The 21,138-nt window shown below is 37.5% G+C and overlaps 2 protein-coding genes across 8 annotated transcripts; both read left to right on the top strand.

Annotated features, from left to right (window-relative positions):
• The first annotated feature begins 1,555 nt into the window (after positions 1–1,555).
• LOC133867816 (uncharacterized) lies at positions 1,556–15,965 on the top strand. 5 transcript variants are annotated; one of them, XM_062304579.1, is made up of 5 exons: positions 1,556–1,872; positions 1,960–2,239; positions 3,527–3,595; positions 4,432–4,490; positions 9,576–15,965. In XM_062304579.1, exon 5 carries the CDS (start codon positions 14,139–14,141, stop codon positions 15,726–15,728), a length of 1,590 nt encoding a protein of 529 aa, XP_062160563.1. In that variant the 5' UTR covers positions 1,556–1,872; positions 1,960–2,239; positions 3,527–3,595; positions 4,432–4,490; positions 9,576–14,138; the 3' UTR covers positions 15,729–15,965. The 5 variants fall into 5 exon arrangements, with proteins under 5 accessions (XP_062160563.1, XP_062160562.1, XP_062160561.1 ...); XM_062304578.1 differs by having other exon boundaries at positions 9,531–15,965; XM_062304577.1 differs by having other exon boundaries at positions 4,432–4,565.
• A 45-nt stretch (positions 15,966–16,010) lies between these two features.
• Positions 16,011–18,949, top strand: LOC133867817 (uncharacterized). 3 transcript variants are annotated; one of them, XM_062304581.1, is made up of 2 exons: positions 16,011–17,270; positions 17,517–18,949. In XM_062304581.1, exon 2 carries the CDS (start codon positions 17,557–17,559, stop codon positions 18,463–18,465), a length of 909 nt encoding a protein of 302 aa, XP_062160565.1. In that variant the 5' UTR covers positions 16,011–17,270; positions 17,517–17,556; the 3' UTR covers positions 18,466–18,949. The 3 variants fall into 3 exon arrangements, with proteins under 3 accessions (XP_062160565.1, XP_062160567.1, XP_062160566.1); XM_062304583.1 differs by having other exon boundaries at positions 16,012–16,205; positions 16,870–18,949; XM_062304582.1 differs by having other exon boundaries at positions 16,012–16,677; positions 16,870–18,949.
• Positions 18,950–21,138: the final 2,189 nt, after the last annotated feature.

Raw genomic sequence — 21,138 nt, 5'->3', positions numbered from 1 at the left:
CATGGTCTTCCTTAATGTTAGAATATAGATTAAATGATTATATCCATATCTAGCTTTCTATTAGCTTAACCTTTTGAAATAAGTGGTGATTTAACATGAAATTAGAACAAAAGTATTCATGCATGAGTTCGAATATTGTCTTTGTCATTGACTTCTTATTTTAATTAAATAATTTCACGTTTTGAGCCTCACTTATTAGGGGATTGAATCTGGACAGTTGAACATAATTAGCCAAATCCAATATGAAACTAGGTAGAATCAACTCTCTCTCAGAATATTGATATGCTCAAAAAATCTAGCTAATTAGAGATACATAATGCAATCCCCTAAATGAATCTGCAGTACCACCCCTTTTCATAAAAAAAATTAAAAATCTGCAGTACTACCCTTGAACAGAAAATGATCATAACTTGGGACAAACAAAAGGCATCTGAAAGGGAGAACAATTAAGCAAGTAATTATCAAACACAAGTGGGACCAAATATACAGGAAAATAAAAAGGAAAATACCAATTAATCTGGACTCTCCTTTATTCATAACCACCACCACACCTACCATAATCAATTGAAAATTCAACTGTTTGAGCTAAATTACAAAAAAAGAAAAAAAAGAAAAAAAAGAAAAACATGTGACCCTAGCCACTAATCAAACATGTTTAAAAAGTTGTGGTCCTTTGCCTTCCATTAGGGTTTGTCTACATGTTATTGTTTTGTCAACAAAAAAGACAGAGGAACCACCCAAAGCAAAAGACAAAAAGGAGGGCAGCGTCAACTGATTCCACCAACCAGCTGGGCTAGCTATTCGTGTAAATATTGGAAACAAAAATAATGGAACAGCATCCTTGGACTTGTATGGCTGTTGGGACCGGGCGGTGACCAAAAGCACATGGCCCCGAGACCGCCTGCTTTTCTTTCTAACCGAAGAAACAAACCCTAACTAATTATCAACTCTTTCGGCCTAGCTTTTGATAAGGTTAATTGCGCACAAATTTCAAGCAAACACCAAAAAAGGTAGTATCTATCTTCATGACCCTGCTGCGCGCTTTAGGTGGCCGGAGCTGAGCTGAGCTGAGGGACATATATATATATACATATAATATTATTACATGCACTAGCTAGTGTATATCATTTCTATTACATAATCAAATATTCCAAAGACTAGATACCCACATATACTCTTTCTCTTTCAAAAAATCAATCAGATTGACTTAATCATCAGAGTATTCCTGATGCTCTGAGAGATTCACGACGGATTCTAGTATTTTATGTGTTTTGCAGGTATATATATTTTATCGCTGGTCCGACCGTTTGAAAAAATGTTTTAACACAAGTCAACAGATGGTTACATTTTAGTTATATCTAACAGGACCTTTATTAATTGCTTATAACCACAAAAAAAAAGAAGAAAAATGAAAAAAGAAGCAAAATGAAAAAGGCAGAAAAATAAAACACGTACAGCTAATTTGGGTTGGGCAGAGATTGTCAATTTGCTGACACGACGAACTGGTCCCCAGTTCGTTTCATTTATAGTGTTGCAAACCCTGGAGAGAGAGAGAGAGAGAGAGAGAGAGAGAGAGAGAGAGAGAGTAGGTCAGCGTCGATCAGTAGCTGTAAGGAGCAAAAGGCACCATTAAACACTCCATCTAGCTATGGCACAGTAGATCAAGAGCTAGGAGATAGATAGCATTTATATATATAGATGGGGGGGAGGATGGATTCACGAGGGTTCCCTTCCCTCCCTAAAGCTAGCTAGCATGCATATTTCGTGCCTCCTTTTGTCAATCTTTATGTATATACATATATGTACGAGGATGGATTCAGATGGTTTGTTTGGTTTGTTGGTTTGAGAGGTTGAAGCTGCCAGCATGATCTGGTAAGAACCTCTCTCTCTCTCTCTCTCTCTCTCTATATATATATATATATAAATATAATTATATATGTTTCTTTACTCGATCAATAGGTGTGGAGATATTTGGATCATAATTAAGTTTTTCAAGGGGTTTTCGAGAAAGCCAAGGGATTAGAAAAAAAACAGAAATTGAATCTCCAAATTCCTCTTCAGCTTCATATATAGATAGGGTTTCCATCAGGTCATCTTGCAGCTTCAATCACTCACTTCCGACAAAGAAATTAAACAGACTTTTCATATACATATGTATTTATATGTATATATATACACATATATATGCCCATCTTTGGGAATATATATTATCGTCTCGAGAACAACAAATGGATTCCAGGTACTCTTCCATTCCGTTTTTTTTGAGCAATATTTCTATGATTTACAAGTACTAATTTATTCTGTTGTGGTTTGTTATGCCCTTTTAATTTTAATTTTAATTTTTTTTCTTTTTATCAAAAAAAGAGAGGTTATTTAATTATTTGGCTGTCCGGCCACATACATAAATTCATATATATCCATACACACATATATATATATGACATGAAGATGCATTCGGACACATCAGGCAGTCCAAATCAAAGGAAGGTTTTCAAGTCAGCAGACCAGTACCAACTACGCCTCTCTCTCTCTCTCTCTCTAATTTGCTGTCTGTGCATTTTTGTCTTGAAATTGGGTGCAGTGTGTAGAAGCATATATATATATATATATATATATATATATATATATATATATAATGTAAAACAAATTCAAAATCGTAGTTAATTCTACTTTTTGCCAGGACTTGACACATCGTTCACAAACACACACTTTCTCTCTGATCTTTTATGGTTCTCTTAACATCTTACGATCTACTAGCTTGCTCATTCATGCATCTACTTGCGTACATTTTTTCAGAAGTAGTATGATTAATATAAGACAAAATACATGTAACTCATGATCAGGACCTCTCTACAAGACAAAATACATCGCCCCATGTTCAATTTACCACTACAATTTCCATTCCATCTTCAAACAGACTTTTTGTACCCATAATGCACTATTTTCGTGTTCAATGTGTTAAATCAATCACTATTTATCTAAAAGGTTAACTTAATAGGAAATCTAATTAGTATTTTAATACTCCCCTCAACAAGTTTTGACTATTTAACTAAAATGAATGATAATTATGAAGTCAGAATTTGGATTCAAGATCTTTACTATATATCATGCTGAATCACAATTTTTAGTTACTGAATTTAAAATTCATAATTACCTAAAAGCATAAATACATGATCACGTACGGTACACACATGCACATGTACATGTTTTGTGACATGTGTAACATATTTCTGTCACTCAACTTTTCTATTATATATATATATTTTTTTTCCTTTCTTTGTTTGGTAGTTTGGATGTTTGCATGCAAAGGAAAGTGCTTGAGTTACTACAAAGTCATTTGAAAACTAATGTAACAGTTCGTAATTGGTGAAATAATTAAGAGTATAATATTTGATCAAATTTTTTACTTAATTATTTCATCAATTATGGACTACCACGTCAGTTTATAAAGAACTCTGTAATAAAAGTTATAAATGCATGCAAATATTAATCAGAATGAGCATTAATTGTAGCTTTTCTTCAACAGAAGCATGGTATCTTTTCTTCATAAGGATCACATGTGCTATATACTTGGAACTTGGAAGAAGACATTCAAGTATGTTTTCAATTCCCTATTCTTTACATTTAATTACCTCAGAGGATCTTCATTTTGCCTCTATGATTTAATTAGGTACTGTACCAATGGGTTGGTATTTTAATTGCATTAGCACGTACAAGATAAGTATATATACTGTTTAGCATAAAATAAGACACTTCACAGAATTTAGTCATGCAGTTACTGAAAAGCATGCATGACAGTAAGTAGCACTAGTTTCTTTAGGTTGTCATCTTCCGCTAGAGAAATGCTAGACACTCTACTGATGATTTTCACTGTCACTCTAGAATGTATACTTGATATTGTGAATTATTAAGACAAGAATTACAATAACTCAAGAGACAAGGTCAAAAGAGTTACAAGCACTCAAGAAACAAGAGTTACAAGAGATAAATTAGATTTATTGTTGTTAATGTAAAATTAGAAGAGACTTGTAATGTTTAAACTATTTCTCTATAAATAGTGTCTTGCATACAATCAAACAAATAATTAAGGAAAGATGTAGTCAAACAAAAGACTTTGATGTGCGGATGTAAGTCATAGGCTGAACCACCTTAATTCTATGTCTCTCTTTCTTATTCTCATCTCTTTGCTAGATTATGTGTTCTTACATGGATAACATTTCTCACTCCACTGAGGGCTTAATTAAGTTCGTCTATTTAGAGTGTGTATAACTTGATAGATAAGTCGATCTTTCGCTTTATCTATGCGCTAGCTGCTCCTGCTTCTTTTTCTTCTACATATATGTATTACGTAGATCGATATTCGTAGTTTCCCAGCTGCTTTCTAATCAATATCAGTTAACATTATATTTTCGCTTCTTTTTCCATCTGGAGGCTCATGCTGCTGCATCCATGCATGTCACTTGATAAAACCATGCAAAGATTTCCAACAGGTAATTTCCATTTGATATCCAAGAGTAGTTGGCTGTTGGCTGGAAAGCCACATGCTTACTAAAACACCGATCGAGGTAATCTTCAACCTATAGTGAAGAGAAGCAACGTTACCCAATTTTTCTTTCTTTGTTTTCTTCCTTTTTTGCTTTTGGTAGCAATCTCCATTACTAACCCTGGCTTAATAAAACTCAAAACTGTGGTATGCAATATGAGTTGGAGGATCGAGTACAATTAGGAATTTTGAAGGATTTAGTATGGTTATTTATCATCCCAATCAGGTCTGCCACACAAATTAATTGTTGTTTTATTTTGTACGAGTCTAGACACCTCATGCCGACCATCACATATGCTAGGTTTTGTATCTGTGATGGCAAATTTCAGTATTAAAACATGGGTAGATCATTTGGGTTATAATTAGTAGTCGTTGATCTAGAGTTGATCAGTCTGGTTCGAAATTTACACTTTATTAAGACTTGCTCAACCCACGCCTGAGCATGCCATAAGAAACCCAAAACTTTGCTAGATTGATCCCTCGCGCGATAGTACACCGAGAAATGGTATCTACTAAGTTGTTATTCAATAAAGAATAAATCTATGGAAATTGGCAAACACACTCAGATTGGAACAAGGTATCTATTCTAGTTGTCTTTATGTTGATTAATCCAAGGACCTGTGATGGGGTTCTTTTGTTACTTTATTATGCCTAGGACTCGGTCATCCAAATTGACATAAATAACAAATCCATACCACATGCATATGATGATCAAACATAAACATGAGAGGAATTCAAGAAGATGAGAAATAATCAAGTTAAGCATCAATATATGAATTGTAGCAAAGGTGCCAATTGAAAACCTTAACACGACATAATTAGGGCTTCAATCGAGCCCTAACTAAAGTATTAGTTACAACTAATATAAACTAAAATTATATACATACAAAAAATAAATAAAGGAAGAAAGAAAATAAAAACTGGAAAGAACCTCATTCTTGATGTAGCCTTTGATTCTTTCTCAAAGCTTGTGTGTCTTTTTCTTCAAAGGTTAGAAGCCTATTTATAGAGATTAGAGAAGCTCTAAAAGCTCTAGAAATCCTAGAACAATTATAAATAGGCTTTTTAGTCAAAATAGAATAAGTACAAGTCTTTTCATTTTTCTGAAATTTCCATCCAAGTAAGAAAATAATTCTAAAATTCGTACAGATTTACGGTCTTTTATTGCGGGCCAATTTTGGTATGGTAAACATCTGAATTAGGAAAAACCTACATATGACATATTTGTTTTATTTTGTCTTAGCTTTCCAACGCCACCAATTTTGTTGCAATCCGATACTTGAACCAAAAGTTATAATTAAATTACTGAGACATGCTCATTCTGGATTCTTTTAAAAAATAACGAATTTTTGCCGACTTCTCTTTCCTTAAATTCAAAATTGATTTAGAGTTGAATCTTTCCAAAAGTGAGTTTTCTGACTTTGTTATATTCTTGAAATTTGATAGATTTTCTTCCAAAACCTGTAAAATACAAGAAAACATCAAACTATAATAAAACTAAGAGCTTAACATATGTAAATTAAGGGGCTTGAATGTGTAACATCCAACACTTATCACGAGATGAACTTAAAGGGGTAGGTATGACACCACACCCCATTCCTCTAACGTTACCTAAGCGTCGGCCCCCTAGAACTTTTTTCATTATTTTCATTTGTTTTTCTTCTTCTGTAATTTCCCATTGCATGGTGTTATCTTCGCCCTCGTTGTTTACTAATTCATTCATCTCATTCTACACAAGCCATATATTCATGTATCAAAATATACCCTTAATGTTCTTCATTAATAAAAATAACGATCACATAAAAAAATTTCGTTTACTCACATATGAACCCTAAACTATTGGGTTATAAAAGAGCCATTTTTCTTCATATGGGTATCTCTATAAAGATCAATAGGTTTGGGAGGCTTTCTAGTTTCTTATTCCTACACATAATACACATAATTAACGTATACACTAAATAATTTAAATTTGATAATATTATGCTATAAATTTCTTACCCTTTTGTATATTACATTAATGAATGAGCAAGTGCACGCCGAGTGAGCCATATAAATTTTGTTTCTATTCTTTTTGTTCCTTTTTGACCATTTTTGAGGAATTTCAACCAACAAAAACAAAAACATTATTCATAAGATTTCTTGTAGCTGTATGCAAATCATATAAAATTTAATTGTATAGTCAGTTTAATCATGTTTATTTACCATCCATGAATCCACATCAAGTGAGTCACATATTGATTTCCAAGCATCAGGATGGATATCGTTCAGGTGTTTTTCCCTTACAGCAGCCTTAGCCATGGCCATCGCTGCAGCATCATCTACAGCAACACTTTGAGAGAAAATTGTGAACTTTTTTACTTATACAATTTGGTTCGAATCCTAGCATAGGCACGGCTCATTTTATGGTATACGACGCTTACTTCCTCATAGTGATCAAATGTCAGCTTGAAGAATGTAGCGCCCCAGATTTTAAGATATAAAATATTATATCTTAAAATAGAATTTAAGACCTAGTAATAGAAATAAAATAAATATGTATATTTATTAAATAAATATTCATCAATATTTATATATATATATATATATATATATATAGAAATAAAATTATAAAAAATAGGATATATATATATATATAAGTAAAAGCCAAAGAAACCATGTAAGCTAGAGGGCGATCGATCGACCTCTTCAGCAGAAACATATTGTAACATGAACACTTGTTCTTCGATTTTTATACAAATATCCGATCTTCAATCACTTCCAGCAATTTGATGCGATCGTTTTGGTGCCATCCCAGCCGTTCATTTGTGTATAAAACAGGAGGCACCCTCTTCACAATTCTCATGCTCTTCTTCTTCATTTCTCTCAAGCTCTCTCTCGGTTCTCTTTTCTCCTTTCTTCTCTGTATAGCAACTATGAGGAAGCTCTCTTCCTGTTGCTACATCAAATAGAAACCAGCAACCTCTCTTCTCTTGTCTTCCCATCGATCAAAACCCAAAAAAAGTCACCCAAGCTCTCCCTCTTTCTGTTTTTCAGTACAGCCAGCAAAATAGAGCATAAAGCTCTTTGTTTCTCCCCACTCGTCCAACAGCTGCCATCTTCTCCTCTCTTTTAATTTCAATTCACAGAAGAAGAAGAACTTCTTCTTTTCTCTATCGGGTTAGTAAAACAAAAACAAGAAGGAGAAACCTCTCCTCTCTCTCGGCCACTTGAAGAAAATAGGAAAAAGGGATCATTTCCATCTCAGGTAGTCTCTCTCTCTCTCTCTAGTTCTCTTTCTCTCCCTCTTTTGGTCTCTCTCACTCTCGGGTTCCTGCAGTAAAGGAAAAGAAAAATAATAGAGGAAGAAAAAGATAAAGAGAAGTGGATAACTCTCCCTTCTCTTGCAGTTAACAAACGTAAGAAGAAAAAGAAAAGAAATGAAAAGTAAAGAAACAAAAAATATAAGAAGAAGAAGAAAAAATAAGAAAAGAATAAAAGGAATGAAAAGAAAAGGATGTCTCTCTCTCTCTAGGGTTAGTGTAGATAAGAGAAAAAGAAAAAGAAAAGAAAAGAACTAAGATAAGAAAAAGTAATAAAAAGGAGCTCTGTGTGTGTGTGGAGTTTATTCTAAAAATATCACCAAACTAGGTTTGTGATATTTTTGGTAAGTTTTAACTAAACTTTGTTTTAATGTTTGTTTTGTGATTTTTATAAAGTTTTATTAATAAGTTATTAACTTGTTAAGTTGTGTTTTAAACATGGCTTTTCAAGTGGTGTAAATAATTTATAAAACACGTCGTTGTGATGCCCGAGTAATAAGTCATATTTTATAAAAATGTCGTTGCGCCATCCAAATATTTTAAAAGTAATATTAAGCATTATTATTACTAATGCCGTTATTTTGCTCAATTTTATATAATATAAAATTGGAATTATTTTATAACTATGGCAATTAGTTATATTAACTGTTATATCTATTTTTATAAAAATAGGATATTATACTACTGTGATATTTATGTGATTTAATAATGTATAACTGTTATATAAATATATAGCCATTATACTATTGATTAAAAATGTTTTTAAAATGGTCCTTATGTAAATAACCGTTTTTAATAAAAAAAAAATGTATTTTGGTCATTTAATAATAAATGCTGTTATAATGCCCACATGAAATATGTGACATTATAATTAATCTATTTTATACGCCATTATTATTTAGAGATTATGTTAAGATTTAAAGGTTAAAAATGAAAATAAAGTTAAGATGAGTTTATTAGTGGGTTGTACTAATTCACTATTATTGGTGTTAAATTATATTGTACCTAATATTTGTGTGAGCACTCTTCTGAAGCAAAGAAATAACTGTGAGTATTTCTTACTCAATGGGGATGATACGTGATGGTTTTTGTAATGTTTTGATTTCTGCTTTATTTAAATGTATACAAGTTGTTTGGCATTTTACATGTTTTGTTTGGGTTATTATGCATATTTTATTGTTATGTAAGATGAACATGCTTATAAATTGTCATTGCATATTTACTGTGAGAAAATATGAACTTGTTAATAAGAAAGACCAAGGGTTAACGTCCTAAGGCACTAGTGGATCATAGACTGCGGGTTAGAGTCCCAAGGCATCAATCAATCGCTGAAGACTGAAGCTTAATGTCCCATGGCTAAAAAGCGATGGTTGGAGTCCCTAGGCAGTGCTGATTAAGACCATAGGTTCAAATATGACCAAAGGTAGTTAGAGTCCCCAGACACTGATTAGTAATCACCAATAATGATAAGACCAAGGTCAGAGTCCTCTAGCGCTAAACAGGATTAAGACCAATGGCTTAAGTTCTGAGGCAATAAGTAAGAACAAGACTGCAGGTTTAAGTCCTAAGGCAAAAATGAGTGTAGGAGATTATGCATACATATAACTATCATCATAATATTGTGGCATACTTATGATTCAGTATTTCATTATGTTATATTGGAGACAGTTGACTCACTGTTCTGACAGTATGGGATTGTGGTATTAACCACAATCACATATGAGTTTTTGCAGGATGAAAGGAAGGATGCAACCACTAGTATTTATGTCTAAGGCTAAAACTTTTTGTGATATTTATATGTTGGTTAAAATAATGATTATTTATTATTAAGCGCCGCATGTGGCATATATGTTATTTTTTTAAGTGTATTTATTATATTAAAACACATGGATCGTATTTTAATATAATGAGGTAATTCAGTCAGCTCTGCGTGTTATGTTTCCTAAGTTTTTAAAGAAAAAAATATATTTCGCTGCCAATTATTTAACTCTGATGATGTCGTAATGACACATGGAAATCGAAATTTTCATTTACACATTTTTGTAAAAAACGGGTCGTTACAAAGAATCTCTGAGACAATAATTAAGAGAAAAATTGTCAAAGCCTTGTCACGTTATTTATAGTAACATTACCTCAAACATTATCCCTCATACTTGAATATGCTCAGGTGCCTTATCCTTTGTTCATTTGGCACCACGGTCCAACAATCATGATGCCGTTCGCACATGCTACGAACAATCTCATCGATTTTCGACTAGAACACGATGCATTCTTGCCTACAGGAGCCCAGTGGCTATCACAGATTTCTATTGGGATGGCACCATGCACAACTACCATGTCATTCAACTTCTTACACTTAGTCTTACCCCTAACTCGTCTAACAAACGTGGTAGCTGTTATCTCAAAATATGATAATGTAGTCAGTTCTATCGGGCAAAGTACTTTGTAAAATGTCCACAAGAAACACAAAGACGACAACAACAAAAAAGATACAATCTAAAACACATATAATTCATAAGCACTTATAGGATTCAGTAGGGGCGGCTACTTGTGAATCCAATCCCGCATATGATCGAATGTGATCAGAAGACTCTGTTGACCAAGGGGGACCATCATCGGGATATCTGTAACATCAACTACAGAATCAGAAGACTGTATGGCAGTTGAAATGAGGCTTTTACCTCGGCCACGACCTTGTCCATGTATTCCGGCCCCCTAGCCATGGTCAACAGCAGAATATACTTCCTCTATAAAATTAATAGTATATATCAACAATTCAATGAGAAGTATGGCCCTGATTTAACGGGGGAAGTCACTCAATCTAATAGAATTAAGGTTTTTTCAACAAGGATGCAAAAAGCCTCATAAAATTTTCAGAACGATAATGTTAGTAGTAGTAACAAGTTACAAATCGATTCCTTTATTCATGCAAATTCTAGAAGGATTGATGAAAGAAAATTCCACGTATCAAGCTCTATTGACGATGTCATCTTGCCAGAGAAGCTGATCAAACCGCAAAAAATTAATTGTGTCTGAAAAGCTTGGTTATCAGGTTTGAAAAATATAGACTTCTAATTTACCGTGTGTGTGTGTGAACAATGTGTAACAAAATATCAAAGTGCAGAATTTAAATAAGACAAATATTTTGTTAATGAAGTGGAAACTTAATTCAGAGAAAAACCATTTCGGGACAATCAAACCCAGGAATTCCACTATTCAGAAGACAAAGTTAGTGACAAAGCAGTAACACTCATATAACCTGATGCAGCAATCAAACCTTGCACTCTGACACGTAACCCAACGTGAACGCTTCCCAACCAGGTCTCCTAATTGAAGGGGTCTTCAATGGATTCCTTTAACTTAGGGCTCCTCCCTAAGCTAGACTTCACATGAACAAGAACCACACACTGGGTAGGACTTAGAGAGCTAGCAAATCTTCACAATTTCTACCTAAACACCCTCTCTAAGCTTTAGAGAATTCAATACCGAATTCTGTAAATAATACATGCCTAGATGCCTCTATTTATAGGCTTAGAAGACCTAAATAGCCACTGATTTGGATTTTTCTAGGCGGCATCTGGACGGAGGTAAAGAGTGTCCGGACGGTGTTGCCCTTACTTCCAGACGGATCCACGTTGAGATGTCAGAATCTTCTCGACACAGGAGGGTGTCTAGACGCTTCACTGGACCATCCAGATGGGAACAAGGGATTTGACTTTTGCTGAGTTGGAAACTTTGTAGAATCTTTCTGGAACTCTGAAATTGCCTTCTTGAAGCTTGTGACATTGAAACTTGTCATAATAAGGCCCTTTCCATATTAGAGAAATAAACTCTGAATAAATGAAAACTTCTGACATAATACAATATCCCTGTTAAGATAGCATCATTACATGATAGTGATTTTGTCAACAGAATGAAGCCAACAAAACTAACGAACTCCCATTTTGGCTATTCTGTGACAAAAATCACTTGACTAGTTTAAAAACAATCCCGGTCCAAAAATAAAAATACTCCCCCTTTTTGTCTCAAAAGGACAAAGGGTACATAGAGTATAGAAAAACCACAATTCAAAAAATACTCCCTGATGTGGTCGTTTTGTGTACAAAAAGATCAATAATAAATTACCATTCGCAATAGTACGAATCCTTGTAGGATAGGGCTATAGAGAGGGTGTCGAACCTCAAGGACCACGTAGGAGTTGTTATCAAGTTTTTCGAGATTAAATATAACTTAATTTAAAAGATGTTTGATTTGGTCTTTGTTTTCTAAAAATAAATACATAAAAGTAAAAAACATAAAAATAAAGAGAGTTGTGTTGAGAGAAAGAATAGGGAATTGATTTCACCACTCACCGCATAACAATGGTCAATCATATATTAACAAGAAAAATTCATACTTTGCATGATATAGGGCTCATTTCACTCTAGTAGTCAAGAAATTACCTCTAAAGAATAAGTATAATCCATCTTTAGTTGGCACGGACTGTCCACCTAACTACTAAGATGTGGTTCGACCCGTATTCCTTAGGTATGGATTAGCTACGTTTTTAAAAGGATACACACAATCAATGGAATAGTATAACCCATCTTTGGTTGGTATGTGTTAGTATTTTGGCCTTATTCTGTGTTTGGACAAAATCACTTATGTGTAAATGATGCGGCAAACAGGGATTCCACTTTTCAGAGTGAAGTAAGAAGAATTACAAAGTTCCCTGTCAGCCGTCTGGACGATGTGTCATCCCGTCCGGACGCCCATCTGTCTACTGTTCCATCCGTCCGGACGATGTGTCACTCCGTCCGGACATCAGACAGACAAGCATCACCTGTCCGGACGACGTGCTTCTTCTGTCCGGACATCTACTTCGTATCGAGAAGCTTCTGTGCAAACTTGCTCTGTCTGGACGTTTCAGCAGCACATCCAGACGCCTATCAGTTCTTGAACGGATCACTGATTCTTTCCAAGTTTCAAGAAAGGGAAGATCAATCAACCGTCCGGACGATGTGGTATCCCGTCCGGACGTGTATCTCCGTAAGGCAAGAATCACAGTTCAAAATGAACCGTCCGGACATCTGACAACTGTGGTCCGGACGCTGGTGCATCGTATATGGTAACTGACGATTCGACTTCAATCGTCCAGACGTATCCCTCTCATGGTCCGGACGCACGCGTATCAGATATGGAAATTGCGTGTTGATGTTTAGCCGTCCGGACACTCCTGCCCCATGGTCTGGACGGGCGAAGCCTGTTATGGAAATTACTTGCAGAGGACGTGCGTCCTTCCGGACGATCGAACCATCCCGTCCGGACGATGTTCTTATAGAGGAAAGATTTCTCTGTAAAAATATCAGAAAATCCTGTCGCATAGTTGTCCGTCCGGACGGCCATGGTCCACCGTCCGGACGGCTCCCAGGCAAAATTTGCCTGACGCCCATTCTGACCCCCATCCTATAAATAGGGGTCCTTGGGCACTTAGAGCTGCAAGAATTCGGTGTGAATTCCATTAGAGCTCAAAGACGTGATATCTCCTCTAAAGCCATTTTTCAAGTGTGCTGTGCTGCAAACCGAAGTCTATCTTAGAGGTCGGCTCTAAGGTAAGGAGTTCCATTGAAGACCCCTTCAGGTAGGTGAACCTGGTTGGGAAGCGTTCGTGTTGGGTTACACGTCAGAGATCAAGGTACGACCACTGCATCGGTACATGTGAGTGTTACTGTCTTGTATCTAGCTTTGTCTTCTGAATAGTGGAATTCCTGGGTTTGGCTGCCCCGGAGTGGTTTTTCTCTTAACTGAGTTTCCACTTCGTCAACAAAAATATCTGTGTCATTTACTTTCCGCTGTGCTTTAATTTTTGTTGACACTTATGCACACACTTTACTTTTAGAAGTCATTTCAATTTTTCAATTGGTATCAGAGCTTGGTACACTCTGAGAAGATTAATTTCTTGAGTGTTTTTAATATTTGACTTCTATCTTTATTATGTCTCAAACTCTTAATTCTGTTCCTACCTTTGATGGCTCGAACTATGGCTATTGGAAGGCACGTATGCGTTTCTTTTTGAAATTTATTGACTGTTGGGGTATTGTTGAGACTGGTTGGACTAAACCAAAGGATACAACACCTGAACTGTCCCTCAAAAGAACGCTCGTCTTTCAAATGACAAAGCCCTCCATGCTCTATGCCAAGCACTTTCTCCATCTGAATTTGCCAAAATTTCAAATTGCGAATCAGCCAAAGCAGCATGGCAAATTTTGGAAACAACATATGAAGGCACAAAACTTGTAAAATCTGCCAAACTTCAGATGTTGATTTCAAAATTTGAAGAAATTAAGATGTTAGAGGAAGAGACATTTGGAGAGTTTTACTCCAAAATAAGTGACCTAAGGAACTCCATGGTGAGTCTTGGGAAACCTATCTCGGATGTAAAACTCATCCAAAAAATTCTCAGATCTTTGCCCGAGCGTTTCAAGATTAAGGTAATGACTATTGAGGAAAGTAAGGATCTAGAAGAAATGAAGATTGAAGAGCTGGTTGGATCTCTTCAAACATATGAGCTGTCTCTGCCCCCGGTCAAGAAATTAAAGACCATTGCTCTTAAGGCTTCCAAGAAGAAGGTAGAAGCCTCCTCTGAAGAAGAATCTGAGGATGAAGAAAAGGCTGTGGCGATGCTTGCCAAAAATTTCAGAAGACTAATGAAAGATGATCGGTTCAAGAAGAAGTTTTCTGAAAAAGCCAAGAAACCTCTTAGAGAAGCTGAACCAGAGGATGAGAAAGATCCCAGAGGACCCCGATGTTTTGAATGCTCAGGCTATGGGCATATCCTGGCCGATTGCGGGAATCTCAAGAAGGGCAAGGGGAAGGCTTTCAATGTGACTCTCAGTGATGAGTCCGAAGAAGATGCTCCAGAGTCTGACAAATTTCTGGCTTTTGTGGCCCCTTATATTGAAGAAGAAGACTCTTATTATTCGGAGCATAGTGAGAATGAGGTAGAGCTCAAGGAAGCATACAAAACTCTCTGCAAAGAGTTTGAGAAGCTGAGGGAAGGCCGAAAGCAGCAAGTTAATGATTTGAACAGTCTGCATACTGAGAAGAGCTCACTGCTGCTCAAGATACAGGAGCTCGAGGAAAAGCTACTTGAGACACAGCTCCAGCTAGAGAGAGTCACTGATGAGAAGTTGACTCATATGCTGTCCATCCAGAAGAGCCCACATGACAAGACTGGTCTCGGGTATGTAACTTCCTCTTCTGATATTCCTTCTTCCTCAAAGACTGTGTTTGTGCCTCCTACAGTCCCAGAGCTCCCTCCAGTTACTGAAGATAAACAGAAGGAAAAGGTCAATGATGAAGTTCCAGGCACTCAGCAGCCTCATTCCATCAGAAGACCTCCTGTTCGCCATCACTGCGGTCTCAGTGGGCACATACGGCCTCAGTGCTCCCTCTTGAAAGCACAAAAGGCCAAAGCCAAGAAAGAAGTGCCTAGACAAGCTCAGTATTGCACTGTACCTACAGCTCAACATCAGACTCCTTGGCATCAGGCTCTTTGGCATCAGGCATCCTATCAAGCACCATGGGGACAAACACCAAGACATCAGTTCCAAGCCCCTTGGTCTCATGCTCCTCAGCGTCAGCGGCTTCAACAGCGGTTTGTACCAGCCAATCATAGTGGCACTTACAAGAGCAAACCTAGGCAATTGAGAAGGCCTCAAAAGAAATACTCCGGTGAGCCTCCTGTTTGGATGCAAAACATGATGGAGTGGATGATGCAGCCTTGTCAGGAACCACCTACTGGAAGTCATCCAGGCAGACTTGGGCTGAGAAGGACAGTTACCCTAGGAGGGGGAACCGACGCACCTAGTAGGTTCGGGTGTTCATGCCTAGGATTCTGTTCCTAATCCTATGGCATCAGGATTGATTGCTCATTGTATTTGTTATATTTTATGCAATCTAGGAACAAGTTATGTTTGCCCCCTTGTGTTTTCTTGAGAAAACTTTGCAGGTATTTTTGGGAAAGACAGAAAAAGCAGGTCGAGCGACTGTTTTTCTGTAATGGCATCATTGAGCGGATACAGGTTTGATCGTACCTTAGCATATGATTTTTTTTTTCATATTGCTTGTTTTTGTTTTTTTTTTTAATAATAATAATAATAAAAAAATTTTGGGAAAATTTGCAGGATCTTTTTCTCTTGGCTTATTAGATATTGCATGCATTCTTGCCTGATATCTCAATTCGGTTTGCATTGATTAAATATGTTTAGATATAATTGAGAGTTTTGACTATATTGGCCAAGTGTTTTTCCTGTTTATGCAAAAGTAGGATAGCTTCTTTCTTCATGCGATGAAAAAGTGCACTATCCCGGACTCCCCTAAAGGTACATCTTTCCTTCTTTGACTCTTTGCTTTTGAAAATTTTGGATAAGAGAAGAAGCCCTTGATAAGATGGCCAAATTGACCACAGGCTAGTTGAACCTAACATCTATAAACTCTGGCACTACCTACAGTTTGCAGTTCTATAAGATTCGAGCAGTATTTCATAAAAAGTTTTGTGCTTTAAATCTGTTTAATCACTGCTTATGTGCTTAAATTCACCTTGTTCTCTATGAGCAAGTAAAATTTTATCTTGTCCTATATGGTACAAATAAAACAAAATATGTGCTGCATCTTAGGGGGAGTGTATCAGATGAGGGTGTCTAGGCCCTAGCAAGTTATAAGGTTTGACTTTTGGCTAATCTGTCTTTGATTTTCTCTCATGTCTAGAAAATCTAGTTGCTATTTGTCATGTCATGGAAAGTCTTACCTGGTGGGAAAAGAGTCTCCACACACACACGCATTGCTTGAGTTGAGGTGCCTATTTGATTTTTATATGATCAAGAAAAATTATTTGTGCCAATTGAAATCTCAACTTCCTTTTATATCTCTGTTTATTTTTGAGATGCGTTCTGATTGTGTTATCAGTTGATTATGTATGCATATTCTGAAATTGACTTGAGAAAATTTGATATCTGTAAATTTTTCTCAGTTTTTCTGGTGTTTCAGTGTGGAGCGTCTGGACGGTATTCCTTGGAGTCTGGAAGGGTGTAGCATGGTAGTCCGGACGGTATTCTCTGGAAGTCCGGACATGTGCAGTGCCTCGTCGTTCGGACAGGTCTTGTTGTACGTCCTGACTCACGTGTGCTGTCACCATCGTTCGGACGGGTAATTTATTTCGTCCAGATGAGCATGACCGTTACGCACGTTCCTGAGGCCCATGAGTCGGGACGTCTGGAAAACTCCATCCGGACGGGTCACCCACAGAGGCTATAAATTGCCCAGAATTGGCCATTCTCTCCCTCATACCCCACCAAATCCACCTTTTGGCTTTTTGTGAGTAATTTCCTTTGGTGTTTTTGGAGTAAATCATCCTTTTGTATCTCCTTGCATTCTCAATCACTCGTCAGGTATTTTTCTTGTCCTATTCTTTTCAGTTCTTACACTGTTAGAATTTCTATATTTGATTAGTAGTGTTATTGAGAGTTTGAGATGCTTATATCATGTTGGGATTATTTGTAGGACTGTGATAATTTGTGTCTAAATTTATGATAGTCCTCTTACTGCTGTTATTCTGCCAAAATTTTTGCTAGCCTAACAAGATTTTTTTTGGGATTATTTTTTTTAGAATATTCTTGTTAGTTTTCTTTTTGCAGAATCATGTTTGCCATCAGTTCTTAGCGCCAGGTCCGTCAGATGACAGAAGCAGAGCAAAATGAAATTCAAGCGAAGATTATGGACCGGACTGTTATTGCTGAACAGAACGTGGTCCGTGTAGATATCATGGTGCCTCTGCTGAACAGTATCCATGAGACTATCCAGCATTATCAGTGGACCTACCTCTATACCTGTGCCTGCATCGTCCTCACCAGGCTGGTCCGACTTTTTTATGCAAACTTGGAGGTTGTTCAGGATGATGAGCGTGGGACGGTACTGCAGTCCACTGTTGACGGACACACAATCACTATTGATCCCCAGATCATCAGCCAGTTTATCGGGGTACCTGTTCTCGATCTACCTGCCAGTCCATTCAACGAGGTGGTGCTTCCTCCCTCTATGGATGAGCTCCAAGAGTTTTTCCATGCTGCTCCACAAGGTGAGGAGCATCCGACCTCCATCGAGATTGGTGCTCTAGGTCCAGCTCATCGTATGTTAGCCAAAATTATTTTGCACAATCTATGGCCGGTTACCAGGCGCAGTACTCTGATATTGAAGAAGGCCCAGTTTGTCTATGCTGTTCACTTTCGCCTTCCTTTCTGTCTCTGCAAGCATATTCTGGGAGTCATGCTCGAGGCTCGTGATGAGGGCACTGCCGGTCTTCCTTTTGGCTGCCTCATTACTCAGATCATCCTGCAGACCGGTATCAATGTAAATGGAGAGCCTAGGATGAAGATGCAACAGCTCCTCAGCAAACAGACTTTGCTGAAGTCAAATAAGCAGCTACGGAGAGAGGAGTTTGATGAGGATATACCTGCTGCGATGCATGTTGGTTTTCCAGACGTAGCTTCATCCTCTCACACTATCCCGCAATCTGAGCCGGAGGTAAATTTTTCTCAGATTATGGAGGCTCTTGCTACTCTTCAGGGGGGGATGAGCAATATGTAGGTATCGATGTCCTCCATGCAGCAGTCCGTGTCCTCCATGCAGCTGGAAATGCGGTCCATCAGCAAAAGGGTGGAGCAGACCCACTTGGACCTTCAGGAGTGTCTCCAAGTCCATCATCCAGAGAGCAGTGATGATGAGGCTACTGCACCAAAGGCTGCCCGTCGGACTCCCGGAGCTACACCTATGGCAGAGGATGTTTGATTCCCTCGTGTCTATTTGTTGACTTTTTATTTTGTTTTGTTATTCTGAGACAATTTGTTGTTTATTATAACTGTTGAACTTATATTACTCTGTTTCCCGGGTCCTTCTGAGACTGTTAGGGGGAGTAATTTTTATTTTGGTTGGTTGTTTTATTACCTTGTTTACCCTTTGTCCCTTTGTGACAAAAAAAGGGGGAGTAATTTTTATTTTGGACCGGGAATGTATTTCCAAACCGGTCAAGTGATTTTTATCCCAGAATGGCCAAAGGGTGAGTTTGTTAGTATTTTGGCCTTATTTTATGTTTGGACAAAATCACATATGTGTAAATAATGCGGCAAACAGGGATTCCACTTTTCAGAGTGAAGTAAGAAGAATTACAAAGTTCCCTGTCAGCCGTCAGGACGATGTGTCATCCCGTCCGGACGCCCATCTGTCTACTGTTCCATCCGTTCGGACGACGTGTCACTCCGTCCGGACATCAGACAGACAAGCATCACCTGTCCGGACGACTTGCTTTTTCCGTCTGGACATTTACTTCGTATCGAGAAGCTTCTGTGCAAACTTGCTCCGTCCGGACGCCAATCAGTTCTCGAACGGATCACTGATTCTTTCCAAGTATCAAGAAAGGGAAGATCAATCAACCGTCCGGACGATGTGGTATCCCGTCCGGATGCGTATCTTCGTAAGGCAAGAATCGCAGTTCAAAATGAACCGTCTAGACATCTGACATCTGTGGTTCGGACGCTGGTGCATCGTATATGGTAACTGACGATTCGACTTCAACCGTCCGGAAGTATCCCTCTCATGGTTCGGACGCATGCGTATCAGATATGGAAATTGCGTGTTGAAGTTTAGCCGTCCGGACACTCCTGCCCCATGGTCCGGACGCGCGAAGCCTGTTATGGAAATTACTTGCAGCGGACATGCGTCCGTCCGGACGATCGAGCCATCCTGTCCGGACGATGTTCTTATACAGGAAAGATTTCTCCGCAAAAATCTCGAAAAATACTGTCGCACAGTTGTCCGTCCGGACGGCCATGGTCCACCGTCCGGACTGCTCCCAGGCAAAATTTGCCTGACGCCCATTCTGATCCCCAGCCTATAAATAGGGGTCCTTGGGCACTTAGAGCTGCAAGAATTCGGTGTGAATTCCATTAGAGCTCAGAGACGTGATATCTCCTCTGAATCTATTTTTCAAGTGTGCTGTGCTGCAAACCGAAGTCTATCTTAGAGGTCGGCTCTAAGGTAAGGAGTTCCATTGAAGACCCCTTCAGGTAGGTGAACCTGGTTGGGAAGCATTCGTGTTGGGTTACACGTCAGAGATCAAGGTACGACCACTGCATCGGTACATGTGAGTGTTACTGTCTTGTATCTAGCTTTGTCTTCTGAATAGTGGAATTCCTAGGTTTGGCTGCCCCGGAGTGGTTTTTCTCTTAACTGTGTTTCCACTTAGTCAACAAAAATATCTGTGTCATTTACTTTCCGCTGTGCTTTAATTTTTGTTGACACTTATGCACACACTTTACTTTTAGAAGTCATTTCAATTTTTCAGTATGAACTGTCTACCTAAATTACACTAAACTAGGGTGTAGTACAATCCGTCTTCCCTAGGAATGACCTATCTAACCCTTTTGATTATATATCAATTAAAACCGTTGTATAACAATCATTCACATAATCATAGAAAAAATGAAGGATTGAGTTCAATCAATATAAAAGACTTTCTTAGACGAGATAAGAAATTCATAATGATTGAATATGAAAATCACAGTTATACAACCATCGTGCATATAGAAAATCTTAAATTAAAATACAATTAAACCATTGTTACTTAGAAATGGCTACATCAACACGCTATTATGAATTTAGCCGCTCATCGTGGTACTGGGATGGCCTTCTGCCATGTTCTTCTCATCTTCAACTTGTCAAGCCTTCGAGCAGAACTTTTTGTCTAAAGCTAAGCATACATTCTCTTGAAGCTTAGGGGTCTATTTATAGAGATTAGGAGAGGCCTAAAAGCCCTAAGAATCCAAGAAAAATCAGAACTTAGTCGCTTAGTCTAAGTAGGAGATTGAAAATTCAATCCAAGTAGGAAAAGGATTCCAATTCGTCCAGATCTATGGTCTTTTATTGTGGAGCGATTTATGCATAGTAAACATCCGAATTTGGAAAAAGCTATGTATAACATATTTGTTTCATCTTTTATTAGCTTTCCAACACCACCAATTTCATTGTAATTTGAGATCTGAGCAGAAAGTTATGATCCAAACACTGAGACATATGCAGAATCCAAATTTGGTCCAATCCGATTTTGACTCTTATTGGAGAAATTTTGATTTAATCCTTCCCTTGATTTGATTAGACTTAACCACATCATATAAGTTTTCTATTATGATTGGTTAAGCTTACCAATATCTTCTAGGTCTTCTCAAAGTGTGCTTTAAGCCCAAAATCAATGGAATTAATTGCTCT

Source organism: Alnus glutinosa, chromosome 5 (assembly GCF_958979055.1).
Source record: "Alnus glutinosa chromosome 5, dhAlnGlut1.1, whole genome shotgun sequence".
Classification (NCBI taxonomy): Eukaryota; Viridiplantae; Streptophyta; class Magnoliopsida; order Fagales; family Betulaceae; genus Alnus; species Alnus glutinosa.
Note: the sequence above shows the minus strand (reverse complement) of the source record. Positions and strands in the feature narration are given on the sequence as shown.

What these genes read in the sequence shown, in the direction of transcription:
- LOC133867817 (XM_062304581.1), top strand. Translation starts at nt 17,557, where the DNA reads ATGACAGAAGCAGAGCAAAATGAAATTCAAGCGAAGATTATGGACCGG.
- LOC133867816 (XM_062304580.1), top strand. Translation starts at nt 14,139, where the DNA reads ATGTTGATTTCAAAATTTGAAGAAATTAAGATGTTAGAGGAAGAGACA.